Source organism: Mus caroli, chromosome 8 (assembly GCF_900094665.2).
Source record: "Mus caroli chromosome 8, CAROLI_EIJ_v1.1, whole genome shotgun sequence".
Lineage (NCBI taxonomy): Eukaryota > Metazoa > Chordata > Mammalia > Rodentia > Muridae > Mus > Mus caroli.
This window is the reverse complement of record NC_034577.1, coordinates 111,498,242-111,516,399: the sequence shown is the minus strand read 5'-3', so window position 1 is coordinate 111,516,399 and position 18,158 is coordinate 111,498,242. Positions and strand designations below refer to the sequence as shown.

Here is an 18,158-nt window from a genome sequence, read left to right as displayed (position 1 = left end):
AGGCGGATTTCTGAGTTCGAGGCCAGCCTGGTCTACAGAGTGAGTTCCAGGGCAGCCAGGGCTACACAGAGAAACCCTGTCTCGAAAAACAAAACAAAACAAAAGATTTATCACAGCAACCATAGTAAGCTGCCATCTCTGGGTGAGACAGGCTAGGTGATAGGCTACAAGAGGAGGGATGGGAGGAGTCTTCAAGCAACAAAGACTGTGCAGCAAGAGACAGTGCTAGGGCTACAGCTCTCCTACCTCAATGCCTCTACACAGCATCTGCCCTCACTGACCCGTCCACGAGGAAGCCGCTTTCCTTCCCGATGGCGGGTAATGTGATGGTTAATTCTGACTGTCAGCTTGACTGGGTCTTGAATCACCTACTAGACAAACCTCTAGGCACAGCCATGAGGGATTTTCTAGATTGAGTTAAGTAAGCAAGGGAGACCCCACCTGAATGTGGGGTCCTGGACTGGATACAAGGGAGAAAGTGAGCCACCCAGAAAGTCTCCTCCTCTCTGCTTCCTGAATGCAGATGCCATGTGACTCCTCCTGCTTGCTGACGGCTGCTCCTCATGCCAAGTCTTCCCCACCACTGTAGCCTGGAACCCTGAGCTGAGGAAACCCTTCCCTGCATATAAGCAGCCTTTGTCAGGTGTTGGATCACATTAATAAGTAGCCTTGAGCCTATGTCCTGCCTAGGCTACTAAGGATCACAGTGACAAGGAAAGAGAGTTACACAGGCAGTAATGGTACCCATGGGTAAACCAGCCTGTGGCAGCCAGGCTTCTGCACCTGTGTGCTAGTGAGGATGTGGGGTCCTCCACCATCCACTGCAGTGTGTGGATGCCGGCATCTGGAGAGGGTAGGAATGGGGCCACAAACCCTGGTAGCCATTTATGCACACAGCTAAGCCCCAGTCCTCTCAAGTTAGGTCTCATGAAGCCCCATCCAAGGGATGCACACAGCTGGGAATGATGCTGGCATGCAGCTGAGAAAGGGAGAGGCTGGGACCAGAGTGGCTGGCTATGGCTTTGGGTACACACAGCTCGGATCACCAGTGGGGACTGTGGCTTCTAGTGTCTCTGCAGATATGAGAAACTCCTTACAGGAGAGGCTGCTACACCACCCAGAAATGACATGCAAAGCCACCATCAGTCTAACAGGGCAGGTGGCCACCCCCACGGCCATGCAGGAAGGACAGTCAGGAATGACACACACTGCTGTTGTAGAGTGCGTAACCTACACAGCCTTGCCTGGAAGCTATCACGGCGTCTTAGCGTTTGTGTCACCATCATGCCCCTGAGGCCGACTCAGTTGGATGGCCTCATTTCACGGTGGCTATTCTGCAGTCAGAGCAGCTGAGGCTTTGGGAGGCCCTGAAGTTCACAAGGTTAGGGTATGGACCCACTGTGACACTAAGGCCGTCTCCCTCCTGTCATTGTGGAGCATGTAGAATCACTTCCACTCCAAGGAGCCTGTGCTCAGCACAAGGACAACTGCTTTGAGAGCCCTCTCCTACCTTGCCAGCTTCCTTCCATATGCGCATTAAAACGGCTCTTGTTCCAACTAGAGGCTCAAGGCTGTTAACAGAGCCAAGTGCCCCACACAGGACTCCAAATAACACTCTTCTCTGCAGAAGGGACTACACACCAGGCTATGGTTCCTTTGGGCCTTGTTAGCTAAAGGAACTGTGGCTTGGTTCACCATAGTCCTCACAGGATGGAGAAGTGGGCCCAAGGTGCCTGGCAGGTGCTGGTCCACAGCCCAGAACTGGATCTACAACCAGCAGTGGCTTTCCTAGTGCAGCGCCCGGGTCAACGTTGCCCACACAAAGTTTAGCTACCCGGAAGCTTCACCAGGGACAATTCCATCCCTGACACAGAGGTGGCCCTGTTCCCTAAGTGACACCAAATCCTATGAACCCTGGTGGGTCAAACCCAGTGGCTTCAAACTCATTGCTTTGCACAAGAATTCCTGGGCATCCTGGCCTGGCAAAGGCCTTTTCCTCAACTAGCTCCATATAGAGAACACTTGGCTGGCTGAGGTGTTTACAGCCCTGCTAAGAAGTAGATGTCCCCTTCCTGCCCTGACCAACCACCCCCAGAGAGGACTATGCAAGTCAGAACTGGCTGAAGCCACCACAGCTGGGCTCTCGAGAGACTTCCCTGTAGCTAAGCTCTAAAAAGATGGGCTACGTTGGTGTGTATGTGCACGTATATGTGCATGCAATGTCCGTGTCCATGTGTGTGTGTGTGTGTGTGTGTGTGTGCATGAGAGTGTGTCCTGAGCAGGAGTCCGCATGCTGAGCAGGAAGGAGTCTGTGTGTGCACCCCTGTGTGCTTCAGATGTGTATAGGGGTGCTGTGTATCACCTGTGGTTATGAGTGGATATTGGTTTCTGTGGAGTACAGGGTCTAGACTTTGTCTATGCACACACTCATGATACAGTCATGAGGCCTGTGCGTATCTCTGCTAGGAGGACTGATTTCCCACCCACATACTATGCAAGCGTTCGGGTGTCGGTGAGTCTGTGAGGCCCGTATCTTTCTCTGTGCTCTGTAGTCTTTTCATCTTGGTATTTGCATGTATGCACCTGTGTTGGTGTATCCCTGTGTGTTGGTATGAACGCACGTGTGTGTACGCATGTCCATATCTGTCCCACATGTTTGAGCACCTGTATTTACAAGTACACTCATTGGTGCTATATATATTTGTCCGTGGTGGGGAGGATCTGATCCATAGTCTCTGTGTGTATCTATGCACATGTTTGCATGTGTACCACATGTAACCCATCACCACGGCCCATGTGACCGGCCCTGCCGCAGGCAAACAGTGCACAGCTGGTGTGAGCCACGCCGCCCACTGCTGGATGAGAGGTGGCAGGTGTATGATAATCCATCAGTCACCGTCAGATTCCAAGCCGTGCAGCTGCCCCCGTGGGACCTGACTATAGGCCATGTTCCTGGCCTTCACGGCTAGAAGCTGCCCTGGGCCATCCATCCTGGTGGGAGCAGCTGGCAGACGGGGCCCCGGTGCCCTGCTCAGCCTGTCACTGCAGGGCAGGACTGCCAGCCAGTCTTCTTTGTCTACTGACCTGGCCCCCAGCTTTGTTTTGCTTAGACAGCAGGGCTGTGCCCCCTGACCCTGTACCTTGGCTTCCTGACTCTCAGGGAGCACTCCTCCCACCTCCTCTCCCCCTCCCCCACCCAGGGCAGCCTCCAGAGCAGGTCAGTGTGTAACCAACCACCTAGGAGTTACCTTTGGGGACACAGAAGTGACAACGCCTATCCAAACATCCCAAGCAGAGCTCCTTACTGGAAATTGAAATGTCACCCCCAAAACTTATGACCTGGCACTTTCTGGATTAGAGTTGAAGCAGGTGGTAGAAGCAAGACACAGGGCTCAAACTCCAGTACCCCACCACTGCTGTGTGGCAAGGGTGGGCGCCTCAGGCTCTCTGAGCCTACTGCACACTGTTGTGCTGACGTACACACAAACACACACACACAAACAAACACAAGCCTCTGCTTGCCTGAGTATCACAGAAGACTATGGCCTACCGGCCACCAGGCACATCTCACAGACTCAGTACAGGAAACGGGATTGCTGAAGGCCCCTTAGCCCAAAGCCTCCAGTGCACCTCTCCCCACACACTGGCTGGCTCCATAAGGGGCTGGCCTGTCCCTCACCGGGAACATGGTTGGGCCCCTGCGGACACATCTCAGGGTAGACTTTCCCTGGAGGGGTGGGTAGGAAATGCAGAGACAGGGTGTTTTTAAGACACAGTCCAGAAAGGGGTGTCCTGGACCTTGGAGGGCTCTTATCAATTCAGAGCACCCTGGTTTCTACAGGACATGCCTGTGGAACTAAAGGGAGTGCCAAGGGAAGTGCGGTCCAGGCAAGCATAGCATTCTGCCCACTGACCTGGGGAAGCCAGCAGTGCTAAGTGCCCAGGCTCACACACAGACAGCACTTCCCTTGGTACCAGATGCCACAGGCTGTGGAAGCCAGGCTTACCTGCTGCCATGGCTGTTCACAGATGTAAGGTTCTGAGTGTGTTGGGTGAATGTGTGAGTGTGGGGAAAAAGGGGTGCTAGTCTCTGGCAGCATCTGCCCTGCACCCCCCCTTTTCTGTATGGGCACCCTGTACACACCTGCTAGTGTCTGAAGCCCCTGAGGCCCCCAAGGCATAAGCACTTGGTCTGTCAGGTCAACCCGAGGATTGAGTCCATCTCACAGAAGAAAGGAGAATGTAACTGAAAGATGAATACTCCAGATCTAAGCCTGGGCCCGTAGTGGTCCAACCTACTGTGCCACACGATCGATCTCTGGCCTGCATGTCACCGCCCTCAGCCCCAACTCCTGCTGTTCTCTAACAAGCTATGTGGCAGGTCTCTATCATCTCAGTGGCTTGTCGGGCCCCTGAGTTTCCACTCCTCTCCAGGGACAGCACAGACCAGGTTCCCACAGGTACTCCTTAGTCCATCCCCCTCCTACGGTGGCCCTGCAGGCATCCCTAGGACCTTGAGAAGAGACTCTAAGGATACAAGTGTCCACTGCATCTTCAGAACCTACAGTGAAGGCCTCAGGAGCACACGAGTGGCTGATGGGTTCAGGAGGGCCACCCTAGCCACAGTTCCCTCGAAAACCACCGAACAACAGAGGGATAAGAGGCCATCAACCCGGGAAGCCTCAATACAGCCGTCCTCCTCCCTGCTAGCCCAGCACTACGGAAACCTTGACAGGTGACTAGGTCAGTTGGTTCTCATACCCACTTCCCGCAGAAACTACCTGCAGGCTCAAAGTTTGCTGCAGTGACGTTTACAAGCATGAATGAACAGCCACCGCACAGGCAGAGTCATCACAGAGCATGAAGAGAATTCTCCAAGCCCCAAGAAGCAGAAATTGAGCCCCGTACGCCGAGGACCTGAGGTGGAGCCCAGCTCTGAACTCAGTGTCCCAACTCAGCCTCCAGAGCCGCAGCCCATGGGCTGGCTCAGGCCCAGCCCCCCATGTGGAGAGACGCAAGAAGCTCTTCTACCTGTAGCTGTGAGGTCTACGCCATCTCCATCCCAGCTGTCCCGGCTGCTCTGCTGGCTCGACACTGGCAGCGGCTCCTGGGTGGTCCTGATGCCCCTGGATAGACTGTCTGTGGGGGGCACTGGCTGTAGCTCGGGCTCTGATGCAGGAGCATGGACAATTGCAGGTGCCTCCAGGGGAGCTGAGGTAACCTGTAAGGAAGACAAACGAGTCAGAAAGGAGAGGGGCCTTGGGCTGTCTTTCCATTTCCCCCTCACTGTGGCCTGACCTCTCCGGTCAGCAGTTCAGCTGAGCTGGCATGACACCGAAGACTATGGACTCTCATTGTCTGGCCAGGAACCTCAGGCTGACACCAGACACTGTAATACTGTGCGTGTCCCGTCTCTTGATGTCTTGACACGCAGAAGCCCCTAGCTTCTGACAGCCACCCTGGTGAGGATTTACGAGGGAGCCAGGAGAGGTGCACCAAGGTTCAGCCTTACATAGCCAGTCCCTGGGGATGTCTGTATGCTGCCGCCGTGCACTGTATAACAGGGCCCTGCTTGGGAAGCTGGGATGATTATCTCAGCTGCACCCTACAGGTTAGGGGGAAGGGATGTCATTTCTCCAATTCCTTTGGGGAGCAGTCTCTTCGAGACCAGGCAGCATCCATCCTGTCCCGTTATGAATGTCAGGCATGGGTGAGGCTCCCCACTGCACGGGGTGACTGACTGGAGAGGGTTCAGGAAACCAGGGATACCATCCTTAGGGTCTTTGGGGGGAGCTACTGCTTAGCGTCTTCCCCTTTATAGCATGCATTTGCCTAGGCTCACTTCCTCACACAACGCGTTCTAAGTCCCTGCATCACGGGCATCAAAAGAGAAGACATGCGTGGTAGGTCCCCTTTGAAACCAGACATCCTAGGTGTCGGCACACCTCTGTTCCCACGTGTGATTCAGGCTGCTGGGCACAGTGACTGCCATGTCCCTATCCAGTCTCTACCGAGACACCCGTCTGTATGCATGCAACCCCCACCAGCACACTCAACTTGGTGAGTTAGCCTCGAAAATCAGGGTACAATATATGGGGGGTCAGTTCTCTCCTTCTACCGTGTAGGTACCAGGGATCAAACGCAGGCACACTGTGATGCTTGCTAGCAGACACATCCCCTCACTGAGCTATCTCACACGTGTTCTCTCGTCGAGCCGTCTCACCTGCCCTTCCCCATGCATATTTTTTTTTTTTTTTTTTTTTTTTTTTTTTTTTTTGGTTTTTCGAGACAGGGTTTCTCTGTATAGCTCTGGCTGTCCTGGAACTCACTTTGTAGACCAGGCTGGCCTCGAACTCAGAAATCCGCCTGCCTCTGCCTCCCGAGTGCTGGGATTAAAGGCGTGCGCCACCACGCCCGGCTTCCCCATGCATATTTAAGTTGTGGACACACGCGCTCAACAAAGAACTCACCAGTTACCACAGAGAGCTGTCCCCCACACCCCATATCCAGACCTAGGACATTCTCACCTCCCAGAGAGAAATGGTCTCAACCACCCCATTCCACTTCCTGGCCATCGCCCTTCTAACCACCCCCACCCCGCCCCCACCTACCCACCATACACACCTCTTTCTGCCCCGTGACCCTGACTGTTCTATTGCCCGCCCCCACTTCAAGGCTGGGAAAACTGAAGTTTCAGAAGTGGCCTCAGTAAAGGGGATAAGTCACAAGCAGGGTCAGCCCAGGCCAGAGGGATTCCCAGGTCTAGGTGGGCAGCTGGGGCCAGCTCAGCCTCTGCTAGGCCATTTGGACCACAGGGAGCCAAGCCCAGGCTGGTGGCTCTCCCTCTTCTGCACTGAGAGTGTAGGGCTGCTAAGAAGTCATTTTCTGTTCATCCAGTTATTTTTAATTTTTTTTTTCAAGTTTTTTCTCCCAGGGCTTAGTTCCGTAGGAGTAGCACCCTAAGTGAGACGGATGTTCAGAGCTCCTGAGGCGAGCACAGCCCCCGCCAGCCCTGCAGGCAAAGAGGCAGATGAATTTACTGTGCTGTTTCCTGGAACGCTTTAATTTATAGCATCCATATGAAGACACTGCCCAGCCACAGCCCCCGCAAACTCCACGGCAGGCATGCAAGGCTGGAACCAGGAGGCACCATATCGGGCCACACACATCATTTCTTCATTCATTCATTCGTTCCTTGGGACCTGGGGTGAGTCTAATCACTGTGGCAGGGATTCCCTGAGTATAGATTGGGGCCCTACCCTGCAGGGGCTTTGGCTGCTTCAAAATCTTGTCTTAAATCACCATGGAAAATTCTATCAGGGTGAAACTAAAGAAAGACAGTCATAGGGTTGTCACATCCACGAGGGGTGGCAGAATGCTACACTGCCAGCCAGGGACTCCTGCTGCCAGGGGAGGGTTTGTCTTTGTGCGAGCCTCTGGAGATGGGGCTAGAGGGGAGCAGAGGACTTGCGAACGTTCTGTACTTCTTGTTCCATACCTGTGACCTACTTTTTCTCCTGGAGTAGAGAAACCAGCAGGGTTCTGCTGGGACGAAGTAGTTGGGTAACTGTGGGGCGCCTGAGAAGGGGCTGTAGGTGTAAAAGTGGCAGTTGGTACCATGTCTAGCAGAGAACCAAAGCACAAAACATGTTCTTTGCTGAGTACCTACTATGTCCTGGCGCCAGTCCAAGCCTTTACCCAGAATGGCACAGTCCTTCCAGACACCCCCTTGCCAGGGAGTTGGCACAGCGACCTGTCTGAACTTGCACGGTAATTGGGGCTTTGAACTTTGAAGTGCTTGTCTGTGACCTTAGTCAGCTGTGAAGCAATGGTGGGATGAAGCTTTTAAACAGAGAGCAGCAGACTGAAGCCTAGAGGGCAGGGGCAGAGTACAGGGTCAGTGCTGCAGAGATGGGGGGTGGGGGGTGTCTTCAAAAGCTGGGAGATCCAGAAGGGCTTCCTGGAGCAGGTGGGCTCTGAACTTGGCTTTCAAGGGGAGTAGGGTTTGGCAGGGAAGGACAGTAACTTGGGTATAGAAGATGTCACCATCAAGAACCTTGTGATTGGGCCCAGTTTAGCTCTTAATCCACACCTTTGCACCATTCCCTTATCTGTTCCCCTACCCACTCACCCAGCCACCCAGTCACAAGTCCATCTGTCCATCCATTCCCATCCCATCTATCCATCTGTCCATCTCCCTCCCATCTATCTATCCACCTACTTGCCCACCCATCTATCTACCCACCCACCCACCCATCAACCCACCCACTCCTTCCTCCCTCCGACCTACCAACCCAGACATCCATCCACCCATCATCCATCCACCCACACACCCATCCCTCCCACCCACCATCCCTCCCTCTCTCCTTCTCTCCCTCCTTCCCTCCCACCCATCCACCTACCCATCCATCCATCCATCCATCCATCCAACCAACCAACCTCCATCTATCTAACCATTATCCTCCATGTGTGTATGTGGTATGTGTGTGTATGTGTGTGATCCCCCCCCCCACCGTGTATGTGTATATGTATGTGTGTATGTGTATGTATGTATGTATGTGTATGTATGTATGTGTGTGACCCCACTATGTGTATATGCATGTGTGTGTATGTATGTGTGTGTGTGGTATGTGTGTCTGTATGTATGTGACCCCCCATGTGTGACCCCCCCTTATATGTGTATGTGTGTGTGTATGTGTGTGTATATGTGTATGTGGTGTTTGTGTATATGTATGTGTGGTGTGTGTGTGTGTGTACTTCCTGCTCTGTTCCTATAGGAAATCCTCCCTAACACTCCATCCACCACTCTATCTGTTCATTCTCCCATCTACCCAGCTATCCGCTGTCCACCATCCACCTATTCACTCCATTCATCTGTTATCCATCCACCAATCTATCCATCACTCACCCATCCATCCACCTTCCCACCCAATGTCTACCCACCCACCCTAAATGCCAGGGATAGGTGTCCGGTGAGCTTTCCCTAGAAGTGAGGCCCTGTGGCGCATCAGGTCTACTGTGTGTTACTGTCACAAAGGGGCTAGGACAGACATCTGCCCTTTCTCAGGGTGCCATGAACCACCCCACAGGGCAAGACCCTGAACCAAATTAGAGCCAAGTAGGCATGGCTGCAGGATGCCAGCCCCGCCCTGCATCCCCTGTGCTTCTGGAAGCATCTGCAGCTGCCTTTAGAAGCCGCATCCTCTTTGCTCTTTGTTAGGAAACACTGACAACTGAGAGACATACATTTGCATACAGGTTGAGATGTGAGGTAGGACTTTGGAGCTCTGTGTGCTCTATCTCTCAAAGTCACATACAGAGCTCCTGAGTCCCCCAGCGAGACTCACCTGGGGACAGAGACTAGAAAACAGAGAGCACACATGTCCAGAGCAGCTTGGAAGGGGCCATTCACAACAGCCCTCTGTCCTGGACATCAATGTCCCAGACCATGGCCCGTGTGGGATGAGTTTCCCACCCCCCCAGCACTGACACCCAGCGGGGAGGGAGGGAGGGAGGGAGGGAGGGAGAGGGAGAGAGAGAGAGAAAGAGAGAGAGAGAGAGGGAGAGGGAGGACTGACTTCTTCAACTTGTCTGCTGACCCCTGAAAGCATATTGAGGCACACACATGCCCCCCCCCACTAAATACATGTACTATAAATAAATAGTTTATGGCTTTTTGAACATTTGTGCGGTTGTATCATGTTAGAACATTTTATCCAGTTAACCCTGGGGACACCCTGGAAGTCTCCTTCCATTCCCCCAAACTCCAGGAGTCTTCTCCCTCAGTCTTCCGCTCCCTCCCCACCCCCACCCCCGCCCACTCGCTCCCCCTGCCCCCTGCAGCCACAGCTCCACTGCCTTTATATGCTCTCCTACTGGGGACATTTCACATTAATGGAGTTGTCACGTGGGACCTCTCATGTCACCCTTTCTCAGTTAGCATCAGTCTTCCTGTCCCTCCGTGTCTAGCAAACCAACCATGCATCTCTAAAACAGGCTTCAAGCTGCGGCCCCCGCGGCAGCCTGGAGGCAGCCAAGCAAGACACTGGGGTCAAGCACCGGCTCTGTTATTGGAACTGTTCTTCTTCCTCCGGGTTCCAGGCTAGAGTACATCTCTCAGCCTGCCTGGGGCTGGGTCTCAGCCTCTCTCCCATGTTGGGAGAGCTCAATGGTATGGCTTCTCTTTTCCAGTACTCCATTCTTTTAGCTCAGAAGTGAAAACATGGTGCTGCCTCCGAGAGGGACAGTGGAGTCTAGGGACTCAACTGCTCTCAGGCTGGGCAGTGCTGGTAGTCTGTGACCAGGCTGATGGCAACAGCCCAGGGCATAGGGAAAGCCACGAACTTGAGGGAGTACCTGTCTGAGCTCAGTTAGTCATTTCACACACACACACACACATACACACACACACACACACACACCCATCTGCAGCAGAGGAAACTGAGGCATGGAAGCCAGGCCAGCTCCCTAAGGTTACTTGGACATTTAAGGTCAGAGCTGTGAATCCAGGAGAGATTGTGTGCTCTGTCAGTCCGGTGTTCAAAATACCAGCAGAACCCATGCCCGACCAGGGCTCCTGTTTGCATTCTAGACAACGGGGTAGGGAGTGGGGTGGGGATTGTTCTAGGCTGCAGCGGGTTTCCCTCCAGAGCAAGGCCAGGTAACTGAGACATGGAACAGAGAATCACCATGGGGGACACATGGCACAGAAGAGGACTGTGCCACCTACCCTCAGCCCAGGAGAAGCCAGGCATGGAAAAGAAGACAAGAGCGGGGTTAAGTGTCATTCTACCCCTCATGTCGCAACTGCCAGCCTCCAGGCACCTGCCAGGGGCACACAGGCCACAGGGCCAGTACCTGCTGCCAACAATGGAGATACAGGCCAGCTCTGTCCTCAGGAGCCCCAGTCCCTTTACCCATCCCACCCTGGCTGTACCATCCTTAGAAACTGCATTGGCCCAGCTCCAGGGGGACTTGCAAGACGTCATGTCAGAGGCCTGGAAGCACCGTCGGATGTCCTTGCCTCCCTGTGATGACTCCACAAAGCAGGCAGGGAATGTCAGATCCTGCACTAGAGGGAGGGAGAGGCTTCAGCCCAGAGCACATCACTGCTGCACGCGCAGTCCCCAACCGGCAGACAGCTAAAGGGTTAGTGCGAGCAGAGCGGCCGGGCGTAATTGGAAAGTTATTAGCTATGGAATACACACGGCACCCAGCAAATGAGTAATCAGGGGCTAATTAAGCACACGGCACAGCCGAGCGCACAGGGGAGGCTGGTGGCTTCCACATCTGTGCTGGCAATTAGGGGCGCTCCGGCTGCAGCTCCGGCTGGGGCTGGGGCTGGGGCGGGCACAGACACCCGCTTGGCAAAGCAGCACAGCTGGGGGTCTCTTCCCGATCACTCAGAGGCTGGAGGAGGAGGCATCAAATCCACCAGCCTTGGGGACAACAGAAGGTCAAGAGGATACAGGGACACCTCCACTGTCAGGCTCAGCAGCCATCCGAGTACCTGGAGAAAGGGACACGTGTGCGCACAAAGCCAGGGCAAGGAGCTGGGCAGTGATTCTACTGGGTAGCCTGGTAGGAAGTGTGACTATGCAGTGATCTAGATAGAGAAACTGAGGCTGGGATAAAATAGGCAGCTCACCAGCCGGGTCCCCATGCCAGCAGGCACAGGGCACTCTCAGTGTCTGAGAAAGGAGCTGGTATTCTTTGGAAGGCCACAGTCAAGGCTGAGGGAAGAAGAAGCCAGCCACTTACCCAACTGCTGCTACCCAACTCCCTGTCTCTCCTAGGGGCCAAGCTTCCACTCTGAGGGGCAATCATTGTCCTTTTCCCACGGCTGGGCTCTGGTCAGACTGTCCCCCCGCTTCTTTCTGTCCATCTACCCCTGTGCCCACCCATCCCACCATCTACCCGCCTGCCCACCAACCCCCCTGCCCACCCACCCACCTGTCCAAACTATCCTTCAGTCCATCCACCCACCCATCAAGGGGTTTGTCCATCCAGTTCCCACCCACTTTATTAGCACCTACTATGTGCCCCGGCATTGTGCCTCAGACAGATGTGGCAGCTAGTGGGACAGCTGACAGTTCCTAGCCTTGTGGAGAAGACTGCTGGCTGAGCTGAATATTCAATATAAGTGAGAATGGGTAGCCCAGTGCTTGCTGGCCAGTCTGAAGGAAGTGAGAGGAAGGAAGGCAGGCAGCAGGAGGGCCAGGTGGGGAGGACAAACGGTCTGTGTAGGAGTGGCCAGGCCTTACCACGAACAGAAACTGAGCAGGGAGACACAATGATGACGGAGCCCCTACAGCCTCTGGGGTACCTGTATCTGCCTATGTGTCCTAAGAGGATGCAGGAGGCAAGATGCACTCTAAGGTGCACCCACATGCTTCCCACCACCTACATACACACACACACACACACGCCTGAGCAGCAGGAACACAGTCCAGTAGAGGTTAACACAGACCAGGAAGCGGCCTTGCTTGCTTTGCTGCTGTGAGCTATGTGCTCTCAAACATGGCTGCATCTCTCTGGGCCCTGGCTTCCATGTCTGTGGGACAGGTTGCATCAGATACCTGGGTGGCTATGAGGGAGGACTGGTCAAGTGAGGGCTCTACGGAGCAGAGCAGCACAGATGAGAGGGTCATGGGAACACTGCCCAGGGTTGGCCAGCCTTCCTACCATACTGTTTTCTAAGCAACTGTCCCTGTCATGACTCCACAGAAGGGCCCCGCCAAGCTGTGGACCAGGCTTCCAGGCAGGCTGTCAGCCGCTGTCATAAGCCTCTATCTGCAATGGCCCTGCCCCTTGCCCCCAAATGTCCCAGCCATCCTCAGTGAGATCTGGACTCTGTCCTTAGGTCCCATCCTGAGTAGAGACGGGTACTACCTCACTCACCATATCCCAGGAGCATAGATTCGGGGTTTCCAGACCACCGTCCCCTCTGAACAGTAACTGTAACCTCAGGGTCTGACCCAACATCCCCAAGGTAGCACAGGGGAGAGGCGGATCTGAGGCACAGGAAGAGCTGTTTTCAGGGATAGAGAACAGTGTTTAGGGACCAAGGGAACTGCCAGAGCAAAGGTCTCTACGGCAGGGACATGTCAGAGCTGCAGTGCAAGTGCCTCCATCAAGGAGAAGCTATAGGGCAACAATGGAAGGCCTCCTGACCCCAGGGGCCTCTAGCTCTCTTGAGGAGTGAACTGGTGCCCTGGAAATGCTCTAAGTCATAGAAATACATGGTCTGATATGTATGTGCATGCACGCACACTTGCTTATGCATGCATGTGTGTACATGTGTGCATGGTACATGTATGCACATATGTGCAAATGCATGCATGTGTGCTTGTCTGCATGTGTCCATGTGTGCATTTGTTTATGCATACATGTGTGTGTGCTTGTGCACGTGTATGCATGTGTATGTGCACCTGTGCATGCTTGTGCATCTGTGCCATGTATGCATGTATATGCAAATGCATACATGTGTTCATGGGTGTGTGTGAGTGTGTGCTTGTGCATGCATACATGTGTGCATGCATGTGTGCACTTGTTTATGCATGCAGGTGTGCATATGTGTGCTTATGCATGTGTATATGTGTGCATGCATGTGCAAATGCATGCATGTGTGCTTGCCTGCATGTATGTCCCTGTGTATACTTGTTTATGCATGCATGTGTGCATACATGTGTGTATGCATGTGTACACTTCTTTATGCATGCATGTGTGTTGCCTGCATGTGTCCCTGTGTGTACATGTTTATGCATGCATGTGTGTATGTGTATATGCAGGACATGTGTGTGCAATGTGCTTGTGCATGCGTGTATGTATTTGCAAGTGCATGCATATGTGCTTGCCTGCATGTGCCCATGTGTGCTCTTGCTTATGCATGCACGTGTGCACATTTGTGCATTTTGTATGCACCTGTGGGCACAGGCATCACAGGACACCAGTCATTCTGCTCTATCCCTCTCTACCTTATTCCTTTGAGACAGGGTCTCTCACTGAACCTGGAGCTTAGCTGACAGCCAGCAAAAGCCCCGCAGTCCTCCTCCGCTGCCACCACAGTGGTTGCGGGTGCGTGCTTTATTATTTTTTTAATCGCAATTCAGCCCTTCGTGTTTGCACAGCAAGTGTTCTTGCCTGCTGTGCTGTCTCCCCAGCCCCAGCTTTTGCTGTTTTTGAAACCTAACGACTGCTGCTGAGTGCATTTCAGGTGTGAGCAATGAGGCAGATCCACCGTGTGCCCTTCAATCCTCCCCACGGTTGCATGACGCCGTCTACAGCGCCTGTCACACAGGGTATGACAGACTCTGCTCAGACCTTCAGATCGGGCTCTGAATGTGTGGGCTTGCTTAACTCTCCACGGTTTCACCCCTTGCACAGACTCCTAGCCCCAGCCTCAGTTAAGACACAGAGCATCCCTTTGCCACAGTGTTCCTTCTGTTCCGGCTCTTCATTCCCAGCAGGCTGTTCAAACGGGAACCTACAGGATATGCCCTCTGGGTCTTGTTTTTCTTACCAGACAGAACTCAAGGCCTCTTGATATCAGAGGTCTGCAGCTGGCACTGCTGGGCTCCTCGGGGAGTCTAAGCTGTTAGTTTCCTGTTGGTCCTCAGACTCAGTGTTCTAGAAGCCCAGCGAAAGGTGGGGAGCTACCATTCCCAAGCTCAGCTGCCTGCTGGCCCTAGGCTCCCTTTGCGCTGGTCCCTCTCCCTCCAGGCCAAGGGGAGGCGTTCCCTCCTATCCCTAGGGCTTGTGCCTTGTCTTATCTGCTGGCCCTTAGCCAGGCTGTACCCCATTTCTGGACTCCCCTGCATGGATTATTATCTCTGCTTTCCCCAGGCCCGCTTCAGAGTTGCTTACTAAGAGTGGACTCTTGGGAAGGGTTTCCCATTCAGATGTGGTTCAGAGACGGTTAGCCACCCACAAAACCACACACAGCAGAAAGACTACAGATGCCAACCCCAGTGCACCCACCATCAAACAGAGACCAGGAATTGGGGACTCACCTGGCAGGTGCTAAGGAGAGGGGAGAGTAGGCTCGGAGGCTTGCCAAAGCCCCCATCTGGGATCCTACTCCCCCATGCCCATAACACAATTGCTGTGAAACCCGTGGAGCGCCACCCAGGGCAGACAGTTCATCAAGTGCTGACAGCCATCAGCAGAGAGATCAGGGGACTATTAATTTTTCTCCTTTCCCCTGCCAGGAATGTAACGGTGAGAAATGGCAGTTGAACCACAGGGAGGTTCCTCGGGGTGACAAAAAAATAAAAATAGCTCTAATTGAAGCTGATAGAAATTACACCCTTTGAAAACACATCGGGATGCACGCCGGGGCAGGGCGCCTGTCACAGGCTTGTGGAAACTGGGTGACAGGCACAGCAAACAGCCCCACGGGGCATCATGGCATCCACTCGGTGGCTGCTGGGAGCTCCCGCAGTACAGGGGGAGATGGCAGTAGAAAGCCGTCCTGGGCATCCATCCATCTCAGCTGCCCAGCTGCCCATCATCACAGGGGACAAATCAGTGTCACGAGAGGCCACGATGTGTCCTGCCTGGGTTCTGGGTGGTTCAGGGGACAACATCATTGCAGTCAGGCCAATGAGCTGATTACCAGCCTCTCTCTCTGTCCTGAGGCCCCGGTTCCTGAAGCCCAATGCCCATGTGAACAATGGGAGGCACGGAGGACCCTGGGCTGATCGCCGATACTGCCCTTAAAAGCTCATGGTCTGAAGCCTGTAGGCTTGGTCAGTGTGTGTGTGTGTCTCTGTGTGTGTGTGTGTGTGTGTGTAGGTTATTTCTTCGCCACTGGAGAATTGAGCCAATTTAAACCAGATTAGGTTCTATTAAAGGCAGGTTTATTGGGAAGGCTATTCTGGGGTGGGTGAGCTCACCAGCCCCAAGGACCAAGGCCAGGGAAGTCACCATGAGGAAGGGGGGGTGCATAGGGGAGGGAGAGAGAAAAGGAGAAAGGGGCACATGCGCAGAGAGTGAAGAAGAGAAGGGGAGGAGGAGGAAGGGGAGGATGAAGAGGAAGAAGAAGAGGGAGAAGGAGAGGGAGAGGGGGAGGGGGAGGGAAAATGAGACCAAAATGTCTGGATTAATTAGGGAAGAGTCTAGAGGAAGGGCAGCCTAGCCCCTGGGCTGGAAAGTTCACGGATAGGGGCAGACTGTGCCAGGTAGGGACTGAGGCATGCTGGGAGAACCTAGAGAACAGGTTTGCTTTGATATGTAAAATATGCACCTCAGGCCTTTGTCCCAGGGTCCAAAACCAAACGTGTGTGTGTGTGTGTGTGTGTGTGTGTGTGTGTGTGTCTTTCTGCCTGGCTGTCTATGCATGCACATATTTATAAACCCAATGGCCATGGAATGACCATTGTCTGAGGCTCCACATCTGCTCACCGCCTGCCCTGATGCTTTCCACATGTTTAATTCACACAGTCCCCACAGCAGCCCATGAAGGGCATGTCCACTATCACCACCCAGGAGAGACCCGGGGTTGAGAGATGCGCGCTTAGACAGCCACAGGCTCTGGGCTCTCACCTTTCACTGACACTCTGCCCAGGAGGCTCCTGGCCTGGAATGCCTGTCCTCGAAATGAGAAACAGCAGTTCTGAACTCACCCGGTCACCTCCGGAAGTAGGGACACCCACCTCGGGACATGAAGACTCTTCCTCGGTCAGAGCCTTGAGATGAACCTGAACTTGTGGGTCAGACCCTGTCAACCGTGCTCTGTGCCAGGTAGGTGCCTGTTACCCCAAATGAGAGGACAGACAGACAGACCATAGACTGTTTTTTCTGGGTCCAGGGACCAAAATAAAAGAGATCAAAGGGAGATGAGTGGGCTCAGGGATGAAGGCACTTGCTGCCAAGCCTGACGGCCTGAGTTCAATCCCTGGAACCCACTTGGTGGGAGAGAACTGACTCCCCCAAGTTGTCCCCTGACCTCCACATGTGTGCCGTGTCATATAGTGTGAACACACCCAAAGTAAGAAATCTCAATGTCATAAAAAAAAGTTTTTTAAATACAGGCATCCGTAGGGAAGGTGGCTAGCACTGTTTTTCTCTGTTGTTGTGCCGAGATGGAGCCTCACAGTCAGTACTGAGCAAAGCTTATCTTAAACTCTACTTCTCCCCACTGCCTGAGTGCCAGGATGACAGGCTCAGGGCTGGCTGGTCTCTTGACCACAGATGAATCTAATTGAGAGGCTGAGGCAGGAGGATCATGAGTCCCAGGCCAGCCGGGCTGCACAGACAGACCCTGTCTCAAAACAGAACAAAGACCAAGAGACAATGAATGGCAGAGTCTCCTGGTGACCCGCGAATGGCAAGTGAGGTTTTCCTTTCTCTTCTTTGTGCTGGTGACACAGAACCCAGGGCTGGTGACACAGAACCCAGGGCCTCCCCTGAGCTAGGCCGGTAATCCACCACCAGGTCCCAACCTAGCCAGGCGCACTCACACGCGCTCTCTCTCTCTCAATCTTTCTTTCTTTCTTTTTTTTTTTAGGAAGAAGAAAGAAAAGATTGGGAGGAACCCACACCCTCGCTCCCTCCCATTCCAGGGAAACAGCTATCACTAGAGACGCATCCAGACGACAGCAATTTTTGTCCCCATTCACTGCCGGCTTCCTTGAAAAGATCTGAGGGAATGATTGGCTGACGTGAGTCCGGGCTGAACAAAAAAGGCAGAAGAGTGAGAGAGCAAGCCTCTCTGGTGGATGCAGTTGGAAGGGTGGGGTCGGATCTGTTGTGTGCTTTGATGTGTGGCGTGGAGGCTAGCCTGGGCAAGGCCAGCAAGCCCCTCAGGAAGGAGGAAGACTATGAACCATGCTGATTAAAGCCCTGGGTGGGCCCAGAACAGGTTACAAGCACTTAACCAGGCCATGTGGTTCCTGGCCCAGTGCACATAGTAGGACGCCCATCAGCCAGCCCACTCTCCGCTAACAGGAAAGGCCAGCCGACAGCAGGGTGGTGGATCTGGCTGACAGTTCATGGCCCATGGTGGCCACTGAAGCCAGTTATGACGCCACTGCATGCCCACCCAATACCAAACAAAAATGTGACTGAGAGATGTGCGGTGTTTAGGTTTCTTGTGCGGGGTAGCGCGTCACACCAACCACACCAGATATGGAAGGAGCATCACCACCACCACCACC

The 18,158-nt window shown here is 53.8% G+C and overlaps 1 protein-coding gene across 2 annotated transcripts in view; it reads right to left on the bottom strand.

Annotated features, from left to right (window-relative positions):
- Nucleotides 1-18,158, bottom strand: part of Gse1 (Gse1 coiled-coil protein) — a 353,997-nt gene that overhangs the window by 221,475 nt on the left and 114,364 nt on the right. For both annotated transcript variants that reach the window (XM_021169947.2, XM_029480385.1), the window contains exon 2: nt 5,032-5,221. In XM_021169947.2, coding sequence (XP_021025606.2) covers nt 5,032-5,221 — 190 coding nt within the window. The remainder of the gene's footprint in view (nt 1-5,031; nt 5,222-18,158) is intronic.